This window comes from Coturnix japonica, chromosome 2 (assembly GCF_054131305.1).
Source record: "Coturnix japonica strain WE chromosome 2, WE-NBRP24, whole genome shotgun sequence".
Classification (NCBI taxonomy): domain Eukaryota; kingdom Metazoa; phylum Chordata; class Aves; order Galliformes; family Phasianidae; genus Coturnix; species Coturnix japonica.
This window is the reverse complement of record NC_140664.1, coordinates 114,185,287-114,199,823: the sequence shown is the minus strand read 5'-3', so window position 1 is coordinate 114,199,823 and position 14,537 is coordinate 114,185,287. Positions and strand designations below refer to the sequence as shown.

At 33.9% G+C, this 14,537-nt stretch overlaps 1 protein-coding gene across 16 annotated transcripts in view; it reads right to left on the bottom strand.

The window, feature by feature from the left end:
- The window catches only part of DGKB (diacylglycerol kinase beta), a 325,927-nt gene that overhangs the window by 256,455 nt on the left and 54,935 nt on the right, over positions 1 to 14,537 (bottom strand). For 11 of the 16 annotated variants that reach the window (XR_014943032.1, XR_014943029.1, XR_014943031.1 and 8 more), the window contains 2 exons: positions 7,562 to 7,638; positions 3,632 to 3,652 (listed from right to left, as the gene is read on the bottom strand). Coding sequence is in view for 11 of the 16 variants with exons in the window: in XM_032443169.2 (XP_032299060.1) it covers positions 3,632 to 3,652; positions 7,562 to 7,638 (98 nt within the window). In the remaining 5 variants the exon portion in view is untranslated. The remainder of the gene's footprint in view (positions 1 to 3,631; positions 3,653 to 7,561; positions 7,639 to 14,537) is intronic. The other 5 variants (XR_014943033.1, XM_085538541.1, XM_085538543.1 and 2 more) reach the window with 1 other exon arrangement.

The window sequence follows — 14,537 nt, the reverse complement described above, 5'->3', positions numbered from 1 at the left end:
TATAAGTACTGGTAATCAAATGAACTAATTTCTTAGATAAAGAATTGTCTAAATTGCTCTGTATCAACATCAAAGCTTATGGGGGCAGCTCTGCTTTCATAACCTACTCCTACCAAAAACCCCACCTGGACAAATAATATTTGGACTAAATCAAGAGTACAGGCCTAAATCTTCCCAAAAATAAATCTTTCCCACCAAAAACAAATACTTTGCAATTTTTGAGCGCAGCAAGCATATCTCTTTAAAAACGAAATGAGGATTTGTAACATTTACTCACATTATTAATGTTAATGCTAATTATTAAAATAAATCTAGAATGTACTCATGAGCCACTGCAGTTTCATCCTAGTTTTATATGCAGCTAAGAAAAAAATAAAATCTTACTAACTGCAGATTTGCTTTAGCAAACAATTATACGTGTTTCAGTATGTATGTCAGCATGTACTCATGGTGAAAATAGTTACTAAATAATTTAGGAAAGATAGGGAAGCTGTCATACTTCAGACTAAAACACTGAATTCTTGAAAATTGTTTGCTGAGTTGTAGTTCTAGTTGGCAACAGTTTTTACTCATCACAGAGTAGATTTACAGAATCATATCATAGTCTCGTGCAGGTTGGAAAGGACCTTAGAGATCATCGAGTCCAACCCCCCGGGATTCGAGCCTACTGTGTAGCAGAGCAGCACTTCTACCACTTGCACCACAGGGGGGATTCGAACCCAGGGCCTCCGGTGTTGCAACGCGGCATTCCTACCACTTGCGCCACCGGGGCACACAGTCTTCAGGAAAATGCTGCTCTGTAAGCAGAATTAAGTTTTTGCATAAGCTTTGGAACTTAAAAGTATTGCATAGAAAGAAATAATAATAATTTAAAAAAAAAAAAAAAAAAAAAAAAAAAAAAAAAGAGCACCACTAACTACTCGATTATATATTCTTACAGGTTAATAATTGCAAATATACCCAAATTGCATAAAAGGAATCCAAGTAAATTCCATTTTTTGATTAATTCATAAAATAAGTGATGATTAAAAGTTTTTCCTACATTTAGTTTTTCTGTGCATTTTCACAAATATTATCTAGATATCCTTAGATTGTGAATCAGTTTTAACCATCACAAAAATAAAACAGAAGAACTCTCTATACATCAGAATGAAAAACAATTTTTAAAGGCATAATTAAATAGCCTGGGTAAAGCACTTTAACCAGTCCTTCCTAATTCAGCTTGAGTAAACCTACATTAAGTTAAATTTACTTAGAATTAAGGCAGATTCCTCTGTGATTTCTTAATAATACTCCAGATCCCTCGCCAGCTTTGTTTCTCTTATCTGAATCTGTTCCAGGGCCTTGATATCTTTCTTGTAGTGAGGGGCCATTTATGTTACATGCAATTGATTCCTAAATTACCTGATAAAAGCAGTTCTGAAATATTTACTAACTATTGACAATGCTAAGGCTGGATACATTGTCGTCAATTAAATTTTAAATGTAACAAAAAGAAATTTGTCCATAAGAAGAAAAAAATAATAATAAAAATTAAAAAATCAGTAACAACCTGAAACACTGTTTGGGAACTTCTAGCACCAGAACTTTAACCTACTTCTCTTCATGTTCAATAAGGGCAATTTGAATTCATTAGGGATCAAACGAGAACACATCCCAAAGGAATGTAAAATTGCAACCATCTTTCATAATCACTATATTTTAAGAGAAAAGAACACAAGCCTTGTTTTCTCTGTCTCTTACAAAGCAATAATGTGCATAACCCAAGAAATACTTTATTAGTACAGTGATTGCAGAGTATTTGTTACATGCAGCATGGAAGAAAATGGTTCTCCTCTCTTTCACCAATTGAAGGATTCACACATATGCTTTCATATCATAAGCACATTGATACGTAAACATGGATATGCCTTAAAATCTAATAAACGCTGATTAGAGTCACTTCTCCTTCGTTAGAGATATTTTTACTTATAAACATTTTTTTTTTTTTTTTTTTTTTTTTTTCCCCTAACCGTGGAATACAGCTTATAGAACTAGGATTGTTATGTTACAGTTCACAAGACTTCACCACTGGCATATTGCACAACTGACCATCCTTCTGTGATCACTTTATGCTAATTATTGTGTATGACAGCTGTATCTATTATGTCTTAATTTATAAAGTTCTTATCAGAATAAAAGTACTATAAAAAATCCTGGGTTGAAGATACGTTGTATCTTCCTTGATTTTTTTGGGAGTCCTATTTCATTACAATTAAAAATATGGGAAAATTCTTTTCCATTGCTATTTAAGAAAATAATAAAAATGGGAGCTTAAGTCAGAGAGGGGAAGTATGAAAAGAGAAGCAAGATGTCAAGGAGGGAAAGCTGAACTTGTAGACACAGAATGAAAAAGGAGACAGAGGGAACACTGAATATCATCAAGAATATTCAACACTGAACAGTTTTTCAACAGAAATTATCAATCCAAAACACCTGAGTTCTCAATGTCTGAAGCGTACAGTTCTCTGCTGGTGATACAAGTTTGTAACTTTTTTGTAGCTAGAATGACAAAATATCCTTTTGTGAGTCTTCAGATGGCTGCATTTCAGGAACAGGCTTCTTCTACATGGTGGATTTTTTCTAACTCTCCACATCCCGCTAACCTTTCTGTAAATTAGTTCCAATTTGATTTCACATTTTCCCATTTTGTGGCACATGTACTGGTTAAAAGGAGGAAGATGACTTCTCTGTAGTGCTCTTTTATAGTCCAACTAATGCTTGCTCATTTGTAGTAGAAATACCTATAGTACTTATATATCATAAAAAGGCAAAGCCATTATAGTAAATTAGTATGTTTAGCCAGTCAAAAAACGTAGCTGGAGGAGACATCACCAAAAGCCTTTTTTTTTTTTTTTTTTTTTTTTTTTTAAACACATGTTTCAAACTGCTTTAAAATCTAACTAGTTTTACACTTATTTCAATTGGCCTGAAGACACCACCTATCCTTACATGCCCTGTCTTGTTCTCAGACTGCCCATGACCACGGGAATACTATTGCAATGTCCTAGTGATGTATTTCTCTTCTTCGTGACCAAACATTGATGGTCTTTGCAGTCATCTTGTGATCAGCTATCACACTCAGCTCCTCAGGGCACATTGCACTGTGCTCTGCACAACTTCAACTCATTTGTTTTCTGTGCACTTATATGAATCCTTACAGACTCTAGATTTTTTCTATTATTCTCATGTTGTATCTATCTGTGTTTTCCCAAAAGGAGCAAAGGCCTTTTTAAAACCTCTGTGCTACAAAGGAAGTATAACTAGGTCACTAAGAAAAGTTCATTTGATTTATCCGTCTTTCGTAGCATTTTTAAATTGTATTTTTATATCTGTTTTTATGCTATACCAGCTTCTCAGAAGTAGAGCCTTGGGCTGGCAATAAGGTCTTTAACCCTTTCTCTTACAAAGCCCATAAAGTCAGTCTCAGATTGATAATCATTTTGCTCTCAGCTTTAATTATTTTTCTAATAATTAATGCAATGGCAATGGGTGGTTATTTGTTAATAAACAGAATCTCAATGGCAGTCTACAAAATAAAATATAATGCTTCTATGCCTAACAAAAGGAGAAAAAAAATAAAATTACTTACTTGATTAAGTATATCTTGTTTCTGTAATGCATGCAATAAAAGAAAGAAGACATTAATGGAGCATAGTAACGCGCAGACTTTGTTATTATAAAACTATTTTGGTTGAAAGGTTATTAATGTAGATGAACAGGCTTAAGACAGAAGATAGAATATTGTTATATTGTATTAGTGCACATGTCAAGTAAATGGTTCAGCTCAGCATTCTAGTCTTGATTAGAGAGTGTAAGCAATTTATTTTTAACCATGCAATGATAGATATCAACGAAAAAGATAAGGAATTAAATATGTTTGTCTCTCTCAGCCCTGTGCACTTTGAAAAAGAAAAAAATAATTGTTTGTTGCCAAGAATGGTTGTTATTGAAACCATTTAATCAAAAATGAATGCAATAATAAACACTAGCAAGCACTGGTTCAAAAGTTTCTAATAATCCATTCCTTTTAATAAAGGCACTAATTTCCTGTTTTATTCACAAACTGATGTCAGTATCTCTTAATTAGCACTATCTTCAATTATAAACATATTTATATACTCCACATAAATTACAATGATTGAGACAAACTTTAGTTACTAATAAAAAGCAAACAAAACAAACAAACAAACAAACAACACTTAAATACTTTGAGCAATCAAAAAGACCCTGGAGAAAGATTCTTCTTAGAATCGTAGATTTTCACTACTTTCAAAAAATCCAAAAACATTTTGAAGGTGGAAGACATTGACTGCCATGTTGCAGTTATTTTGCTAAACCTGAGGCTTCAGCTACCCAGTCAGACCAGACCACGGCATATGCCTTGTGACATGCAGACACTCTAGTAGTAACCTTCTTGGAAATTTCACTGCTTAATCTTAACATTTACATTTATTCTTTTTATCCAAATCCGATTTGTGGCATTCAGGAGCACTTCCAGATCCAAGCACAGACATGCTACATCTAACTGTCTCAAACCTACACTTGTCTGGCTAAGGTCCATCTGTTCACATTTCTCCTCTCTGTGCATTGGCTATACCTAAAAGCTTAAGATGTGTCTGCAAGCAAGAAATTATGATCCACTCAAACAGAACCGTCAAAAACGATGTGCATCTATTTCCCACATGGATACAGCATTTTGCTTCATTTCCTGATTTTTGCCAGCCTACTCAGCACTTTCCTGAAAAGTGTAATGGTTGAAATTAGGTTAGAGAAATATCCAATGATGGAAAGACTATTTATAAATCACAGCTTTCCAGTAAGATGTTGTAAACCTACCTGTGTATTCTACGTCAGGTAGAAATTACAGTATAAATTACATATTTTACACCAACATAGAAAAAGGTGAGAAAGCAGACATTTACTAGCACGTGTGGAAGTTTCAGTAATCTGCCTTGGATTCAAAGCTAGCACAGGGTAAAAGGTGCATAAATATAATTCTTACAGTAGACAAAGACCTCTGTACAATCAAATACGTCATTTCCACTAAGCCTAAAAAACATTCATTCAGTAAGATATAAGATGATGGAAAAACAAGCCAGATGACTTCATGTCACAAGCTTCATGTATCAATAGCTTTTCTTTTGCTATTTGTGTCTGTTAAATCAGCTCATGATTAAAAATAAAAATAAAAAATAAAATAAACTGCAATAAAAAAGCAACAGTGGAATAAAATCCTCAACCCTTTAAGCAGGAAGTTTTTTAAAAACTTAAGACTTTTTCTAAAGTACATAAATATGCCACACTGCAAAATCTGCCATACCTGTATATTCCATGTTTATTAGTATAAAATTGGCACCACCTTTTTGTAGGATATTGACAAGACTGGAAAAATATTTAAAATGTGTATGAGACAACGATCTAGAAAACAAAGAGGTAAAAAGGAAGCACAATGCTCTCCTCTACAGAACACAAGAACAAAACAGGATGCCTAGATGTTTAAAGGATTACCTACAATATGTGCAAGAGAAAAGCTGAACTGACTTATTTCAGCTAGATCATTAATTTTTTTTTTTTTTGTCATATCTACTAAAATAATGTAGCAGTGGGTTCTATAGCTCAAAACTGCATAGTTTTAATAACTCATGCAGCACAAGGAGTTCTCATCTGACCAGATGCAATCAACTCTCAAGTCATACTCTACAGGGCTTATCCACACATCAGGTTAAAGAGATGTCAAAAACACCTCAAAAAAGGCAGTTATACCTGACTACATTCACCGAACTGCAGAAGAAATTTCAGTATTTCATTCACTCTTCTTGCAGTTCAGCAGCTGATGGCACAAAACCTTACTTAATAAATCCTACTAGATTCAAAATATTCTTTTCTTTTTTTTTTCTTTTTTTTTTTTTTCTTCTCCTCCTTTTGTTGCACTTCCTGAAGTCAGAGTACTAAACAGAAAAGTGAAAAAGCCATTGGGCTTAGCTTGAGACTAACACTGTCCAGTACCAATCAATAGCTTGATCCCTGCTGAGATCCATGGAACTGCAGCAAGTCGTTTGACTTTTATTACCTCTGCCCCTTTCATATTCCCATCTTGCTCACTAGTTTGGGTACTTTGATTTTTTATAACCCCTGGATGAGTCAGTGCATTGGTAGGATGCTCAAGCAAACAGCTGTAAAATGAAGAACTTTAAGAAAGGTATAATGTCAGACAACTGGCTCAGGACAAAGTGTGTTTAGTAATTCCAGCTTGGCACAAATTCTGGCTTCAATTAGAGCAATTGTCCTGTCTGTAGATTCTGATCATTTTTCACATGATTCAACCTCCACATACTCCAAAACTGGAGGAATAACTGTTAAAAGAGACTAATCTCACAACGTCAAATACTGTTTTGTTTAGAGTAAGAATTAACAAAGCAACGTAACACCTACATGAAAATGTAATTAAAACATACAAATTCACAATTACTTTGCACTTTAAAAGGTTACGCTTCAGAGAATTGAAACCACTGTATGATGAAAGAATGGAAGTGAAGATTTCAAAAACAACTGAATAATAAATTTAAGAACATTTTATCACATATATTCACAGCACAAAGAAAGCAGTGAAAATTAAAAGTAAAAATAGAACGGTTGAATTTGAAAATCAATTGTATAAACTCTTCCTAAAAAATATGTCTGCATTCTAAAATGAGTCAGTTCAAGGTAGTTCTACAGCTGGTGTCACGTTGAAGACTAAATCAAATAGTCAAAATGATCCCACCATTTCATAATGTGTGATTTATTTAAATAAAATAATTGAGGTTTAAGAGGATCAATCAACTCATACCACTTTACCAAAATATAAAATATTTTCTTCAGAAACTGATTCAAATGACCAATACTAGATTTTGTTAAGTATAAAATAATATATCAATATTTAATTTGTTATAACTGCCTTAATTAACTACTGTATACTAAAATGTAGGTACAAGTCATGCTCAAAACTGTTGCAAAAAGAAACATTCTGCTGTTTTGTTTTTTACTATCCTAAACAGTGTTTTCTTCAGTAGTGACTCTGTAGAGGCAATGCACACACACATTCAATTGAATTCTTTGTTTCATAATACCAGTAGAAAAGAAACTGCCCCAGAGGAGATCCCACTACCAGAAACAATGTAAGAAAAACAAGTTTGAAAAAATATATTTGCAGAGTTTATTTATATATGATTTGATACTATTCACATCTCTGTCAAAAAGAATTAGAAAGCACATTAGCCTTTATAATTACGGGGTTTATTTTGATTGTGTATTTTTTGTTTTGTTTTGTTTTGTTTTAGTTATTAAATTGTTTATGTAGTTTACAAAGCAGATGTGTCTACTATGATGTTTATAAACCTTTAGTTTATTTTTTATTTCCAAACAGACTAAATTACCCCCAAACAACTGATTTATAAGAATACTTGTATTTTAAATCCTTACAACACTTTTTAACACTTTTCCCACCACTCCCAATCATTAAAGAAAGAAAACAAGTTACCCCTTCAGGATTATATTTTGCTAATACACCACTGCCATGGAACTCTTCTAAGACATCCTTAATTTTCTTAGTGGAATCTAGATGAAGAATGAAAAGAGAGAAAATTAAAATACAGAAAACTGATTTACATAATATGAACTGTAATTAGAGGAACACACACACAAAAAAAATGCTAATAGCTTTTCTGAATGTGCATCAGTAATTTTCTCTAGCTGTTTGAGAACTGTGGGCATAAAGTAAATGAGAACATACTGTACCCTCTTAACAAATACTATAAAAAATGGTAAGTAAACACAGAAAGCCCAGAAACAAACATTCTTTATTCCATTCCTTAGCTGTTGTTAAGCAGCATATTTTTCATTTAGTTGTCTGCAAGGACTATTTCAAGTTCCTTTTCTTGTCCTTGAAACATGAGTCACCTACCATGCACATTCATTCCCAACAGTGCTACTAAATCCCATCTGGCATAGGTGCCAGTGAGTAGAGAAACTAATAGAGGAGCCAGACAACACAAATATATATGTGTGTGTGTGTGTGTGTTTTCTGCAGACTCATCACAGAAAACAAATGTTGCTACTGAAACTCCAACTTCTGCAGACTTTTTTGTATAGATATTTTAACAACTGTCAGTCAGAATAACTTTGGTTATTGGCTAACAGAATCATGCTATATCACAGCAGTTCAGAAGCATATAGGTCTTTACTTTTCCAATTTTTGTTCCCATTGTTGTTAAAAAATGTCTGCTTGCAAAAGAACAAAGCAGTTTATTCAATAAGTTGTCAATACATAAATCCTTTAAATTCACATTCACTTAGCACATATCCATCATTTACACTCTAAATATCCTGGAAAAAAAGAAAAATAGATTTAACACAATTCTGTCTCTGAAATGCATGATGGTCAAAAATGCATAATGGGTGAAACACTGGAGCAAATCATAAACTAGCAATTACAAAAGAAAACAGGTATACATAACAGCTGCATAGTTATTACTACAGCAAATCTTGGATGGAAAGGAGAAAAACAAAAACTGGGAAATTAGAACAAAAAATAATGAATATTATTTTTAATTTTTGTATTTTGCCAGATAATATTTTTGTCTTCCTCAAACAAGCATTATGTTTATGCAGTTGTAATTAAAATCAAACACTTGTGCTATATAAATTTTTCCTAAATACCACCTAAACGCAGCCATTCAAAAAGCACATTATATTGCATGATTGAAATACTTGTCATGTTTTTTGGATGTAATTTCTGCATTGGTTGTCCTAGCAAAACTGAGAAATTTCCACATTCTGAACAGAAGCTGTATTTATTGCGAGCACCGTGCTATATATTTCACAGACAAGAAAGAACCATTTTTCACAACCTTTTATTCACAGTCATTCAATCATTATTTCAGTTCATGGGATAGGATCCAAAATAGCATGCATTGAGATGTTTTTTTAAACAACAAAATCATGACATATCACTATTTTAAGTCAATCATCAAAAGACAATCTTCTCCATGTGCAATTCCTAACAGTGTCAACCTTCTTCAGAAAAACTAATTCTTAGTCAGCCTCTAACAGCCAAACCAGTATTATAAACATTGCATCTTCAATAAGTTGACCTAAAGGTACACCAGTACGACAGTAATCTTCAAGTTTCATTAGTACTTGTGCATAAGAAACAGTCTTGGAAAGTTCTATGCCAATAAAAATTGAGGATCTCAAATATAATGTTTTAAATTCCACTGACAGAAAAATCAGCCAAGTAAATGCTCTACAGAAAATAAAAAGTATCAGTAGTTATACACAGAAATAACTATGAAGTTTTCTTAATGCCTTGGGAGTTGTTTTTTTTTTTTTTTTTTGGTTTGGTTTTTTTTTTTTTTTTTTTTTTTTGTAAGTTTCATCTGAGGAAATAATTCTGAGGAAATAAAAAAAATTTCAATTATTTAGTCTGATTGACCTAATCTGTTCACTCACTGGAAACAGGTGGTGTAAAAACACATCCCAAATGCAAACCTGTGTCTGGTCTGTTACCTCTAAGTACATATGCTCTGCACAGCTCAGCAACTTACATTTCTCAATAAATCCAGAAGTATAATCCACATATTAAAAGATAAGCATGAATATGGTCTTAAGCTTCTTTTGATATCTCTCACTCTTTTGTAATCATGGACTTTTGTTTTTTTTTTTTTTTTTTTTGTATGAGATTCTCCAATCCAAAGTATGCAGAGATATATAATAGCACATAGTCCATCATTAAAATGCTTAAATCCCATGAATTTCAGTTAATGTAAAATGCAAAATTCATGTCATGAAACTGTTTTTTCTTTTACATTTTTACAGTTTTATTATTTTTATTACCCACTAGAATAGTGCTTTGGGAATTCACTTTAAATATGGAAACCATTCAGTTCTCCCTTCTGTCTGAATGGATTTAGCCTAGGAGGTAGGAGAAAAACACTGATTCCACAGTCAGAATTCTCCTGGGAAGAGACGAGTTGTGTTTTCCCAGCTCATGTCTGAGGAGTAGCAAACAGGCTAAGCACATAGAGTGAGAGACTGCTAACTGAAAAAGCTACTACTTCACTTCAGAAAAGCAGCTGGGCACTGCACTAACTTTTTTTTGGGGTTTTGTTTTTTTTTGTTTTTTGGGGTTTGTTTTTGTTTTTTTTTTTTCTTTTCTTTTTAATAGTCTTCTAAACAGTAGTTACATAGATAACCTGAGCTAAGGTACTGTTTCAGAAGGCAAAACAATCAAACTCATGACACAGTAGAAATAATAAACCTGCATATTTAACAGGGAGATAATCGAAGTGTCAAAGTATCTGATTTTTTAAGTATCTTATAGTCTTAACAAAGATACCTTTTATAACTGAAGATTAATTTCCATACCAAGTTGCAAATCATTTACGACTTAGCCCACATTAAAATTATGATTCATTTTTTAAAATGACTCAGCTTTAGATGAGGAAGATTAAACACTAAGTTGAGATTGGAATTCAGTGAACCATTTTTCCCATAAATGGAAAACATCAAACATTAGGAAAACTTGCCCTGATCACAGGCTTTCTCTATGCTTTCAACCACCCACTCAGAAACATTCTTGGGAAGTTTAAGAAAAGAAAAATAAATGACCTAAAAAAAAAGACAAGATAGCATAACATAGTCACTTCAAAATCATATGTAAAGGCAAATAAGCACTAGAAAACAATAGCTGGATTACAATTAATTCTCTTATAAATCCAGATACGATTATATAATTTGAAAAAATATCACGAGCATCCAGAGTCTTATAACAATCAATTTCATAGTTTATGCACAAAAGCTCCAAATTTCTAGGGATTTTCTATAACTCCATAATACAACACTAGAAAAATAAATAAATAAATAAATAAAATCTTTCAATATACAATTTGCTGGCATGACTCAAAAGCATGACCCAAAGTTGAATGTTCTACATGATAGCTAAGACATAGGAAGAATGAGAAAAAGCCCAACACTCCTTTGTCACTCCGATTCTACCATTGATTTTTTCTTACTTTTGTGCATGCAATTACATAATAAAAATGTGTGTTCATACATTTATATACATACGCATATGCATTAACATTTCTTTCTGCCTTAGAGATTCATTTATGCCCAGAACTGTAAAATATCTTTGCTCAAGCTATGCCAAAGCTAAAATTCTGCTGGTCTACAAATGCCAGTATATTGAAAAGGTTAGGCCTGCTAATAAAGCTGTATGCATAGGAATTTTTCACTCTCAGTAGAAAAAGGTTATTCAAGTAACAACATGTTTTTCCCTATATGATTCTGCATCCTTCAGCATGTCTGTGTTGCTAAGAGGCTCTGGTGGTTGACAATGAACAATGAGAAATTAGTATCATAGGTAAGGCTGGAGGCTCGCTGCTTGAATTTCTTAACACAATAGGTCATACTTTCCTGTTGGCTTATGAAGCAGAAATCTTTTGAAACAAATTTCACAAAAGAAACACATTTGAATTCACAAGTGGAAAAATGCTCTATTTTCATGTTTCTTGGTCACTGTATTTTGCCTTTTATTTCTTCTTCTTCTTTTTTTTTTTTTTTTTTATCTTTCTATTTGGTATCTTTATAAAACTTACCGTCACCTTGAAAACAGCTGCCAGGCAATCACAGTTCAATGCTGTTAAGGAGACTTCCCTTTACAAGATATTACCAGTGACTGCACTGTAGTGCACCTACTTAAACTGGAGAATTTGAATGACAAAAACCTCCAGCAAATCACTCTTCTACTGAATTCTCTGATGAATAATCAGCAAAAACCTCCTTACAAACTCAGGCAGAACTGGATGAGGCTGCCTAAATAAATACGTAACAAACAACTTATGCAATAGGAGATGGATGAAGAGGTACATGGAGAAATAGGGACAGCAGCCACTACTGCGGGGAAGGACAACTGCTGCAGCAGCTGCTGAACTGGGAGCTCCTGCCAAGCACAAGATCACAGAATTTTGCCACTGACCCTTACAAATAGCCTCAGTGATGCCTGTTGTTCATCACCTAAAGATTGGTACAGATTTTGAATTTCTTAATGACATCATTAGAAGGAAGATTTATCAATTTTACTCCTTCCTTTGTCTTAAATAATACTTACACAGACAGACTTCTTTATGGAAGAAAAAAAAATGCAAATACTAATAGCACGTGCCAGCATATCTCTAGTCCAAATTCACAAAAAAAAAATGTCTGCCAAGTCCCATTTCCCTATAGCAGATGTTCAAACAGGAGCACATGGTGAACAACAGAGATCTGGGGGCGAGGAAGAGCCTGAATTTTGCCTGCCAGTAGGTTGCAGTTTAGAACGGAAGAAATAAGGAAAGAACAAAAACATACTGCAGGTCTTGAAAGGAGCTGCGGGTAATTGCTCTAGGGACTTAGAATTATTTTGAGGAGAAAAATAAATCCAAGTATTGCCCACTTTTTTGTATTTTAAAAGTTTTATAACAATCTTATTCAGCTTCTTTTTAATTCCTTTGCCATCAAATATTAAGAAAATTAAGGTTGAAGCAATCTGAGACATCCCCATTGAGCAGCTCTGAAAGCAAAGTTCAGCGTTTCAGGGTGCTGTAATGGCTAGGGACTCCTTTGAACAGAGTCTGCAGTTCTCCTGGCAGTATAGGGTCTGGCAGCCAGGGCCTGTCTAGCTACACAAGCCAGGATCAGGAGAGGCTGGAGAACAGCCATTGCCCTAAGTACTGGAAATCACCCTGTGAATGGAGATACACAAAGCCAGGGAGACACATGAGGCCATTGGTGGGCCAATTTTTTCCAAGGCCATGACAGGGCAGGGCTGTGAGGAATCCTCTTGTAGTCACAGGGACATCAACAGAGTTGCTTCAGGAGCTAAAATGTAGTCTTGGACCGCAGGGTGTAGGGAACCTCCAGGGTTCTGAAAGAGGATCTTTAGGCTCTCAGAGCCCAGGGGAGGCTGGTCAGGAATAGTCAGGGCTGGTAGTTCCCTCAGGGCATGGGGACAGTGTTCCCTCATCCTAAATTCAAGATGTGAGAAAACCATAATACTGCAAGTAATTCTAAAACTCAACTTTGAAAAGCAGTATTTATGCATATAGTGAATATGCCACACTACCGTGCCTTGAGAACAGGAAGGACTATATGCCTCTGTAGATCTCTCCAGTCCTTAGATTTTATTATCTTTTTTGAACCCCAAAACCAATACAAACATTCAACAGGTAACTGTATATCTTTTCTCTTTTCTCATTTCCTGCTTATTTATAACTGGTCACGATATCTGATACAGCCCGCCAACTCATAAGAACAGTGATGAAATGACTCCCTATTACATTAAACTAAGGAAGTATTGTCATTGACAATATATTTCAGTACCAAACTAAAACAGTAAGTACTAACCATGTAGCTGGGAAGAATCAGATCATCTTAACTTGAAATCTACCATGTATTATTTCTGATTTTAAGCAGAAATTGGGAAATGGCTCTATACATTTCAGAAAAGCTGTTTTCTTTTGTTTTACTTTTTAAATAAATATTTTAGAAATGCAATAGTTTATTTCTCTCTGTTATCCAAAGCTATTCTCTGCAATATATACTATCTATATTTTGTACTCATTATCTGTTTAACCTTAACAATGGTTTCAGTGTTACTGAACAGGTTTAAGTACAGACAGTGTATCCTTACACATCCTGGCTTCACCCCTTCTAGTCACTCATATTGAGTGTCCCTGAGCTCCCCTGAGTAGACCCTGCCTTCCCATCAGGTGGCCAATCACTGTATCAAGCCCTGACTATTTTCACTATAGTCCACAATGTAAAAAAAAAAAAAAAAAAAAAAAAAAGAAAAAGAAAAACAACAACTAGAAATAAAATAAAAAAGACATTACAGTGCAACTTTTCTGCAGCTCTAAAATACATTTCAATCAGAGATGCTGCTCTTATCCCTGATTTTTTCCCTAATGGTGGTTCTCTGTTTCTTCCTTCGATGCAAACATAGAGTTCCTCAATACCGGTACACATTTTTATTTTATTACACATTTTTTTTTTCTATATCAACACATATTTCCCAAACATAAAATAGCCAAATTGGTAATACAGTACCAATATATACATAGATGTTATAAGCTTGAAAGTTGGAATTTACATCACAAAATACAGAATCTGTGAAATACCTCTAGCTAAAACATTTTATCCACTCAGCCTGAGGGTGAGTCAAAACTGGTAACATATTTTACCAAAGTACCACTGGCCTCCTTTGACCATGTATTTTTATTTTAAAGGGCTTGGAAGAAGCACTTTAAGAGGTATAATGAATAACACACAGTTGGGGATTTGTTTTTGTTTTTGTGGGACTTTTATCATCTGCCCTCCTCCATTTCTTTATGATGAGGCTGTATTAGCATCCATTTCATTAGAAGGCATAATTTAAAATATAAATCTGGTTCTTCCATTCTTCTGTGACATGCACACAA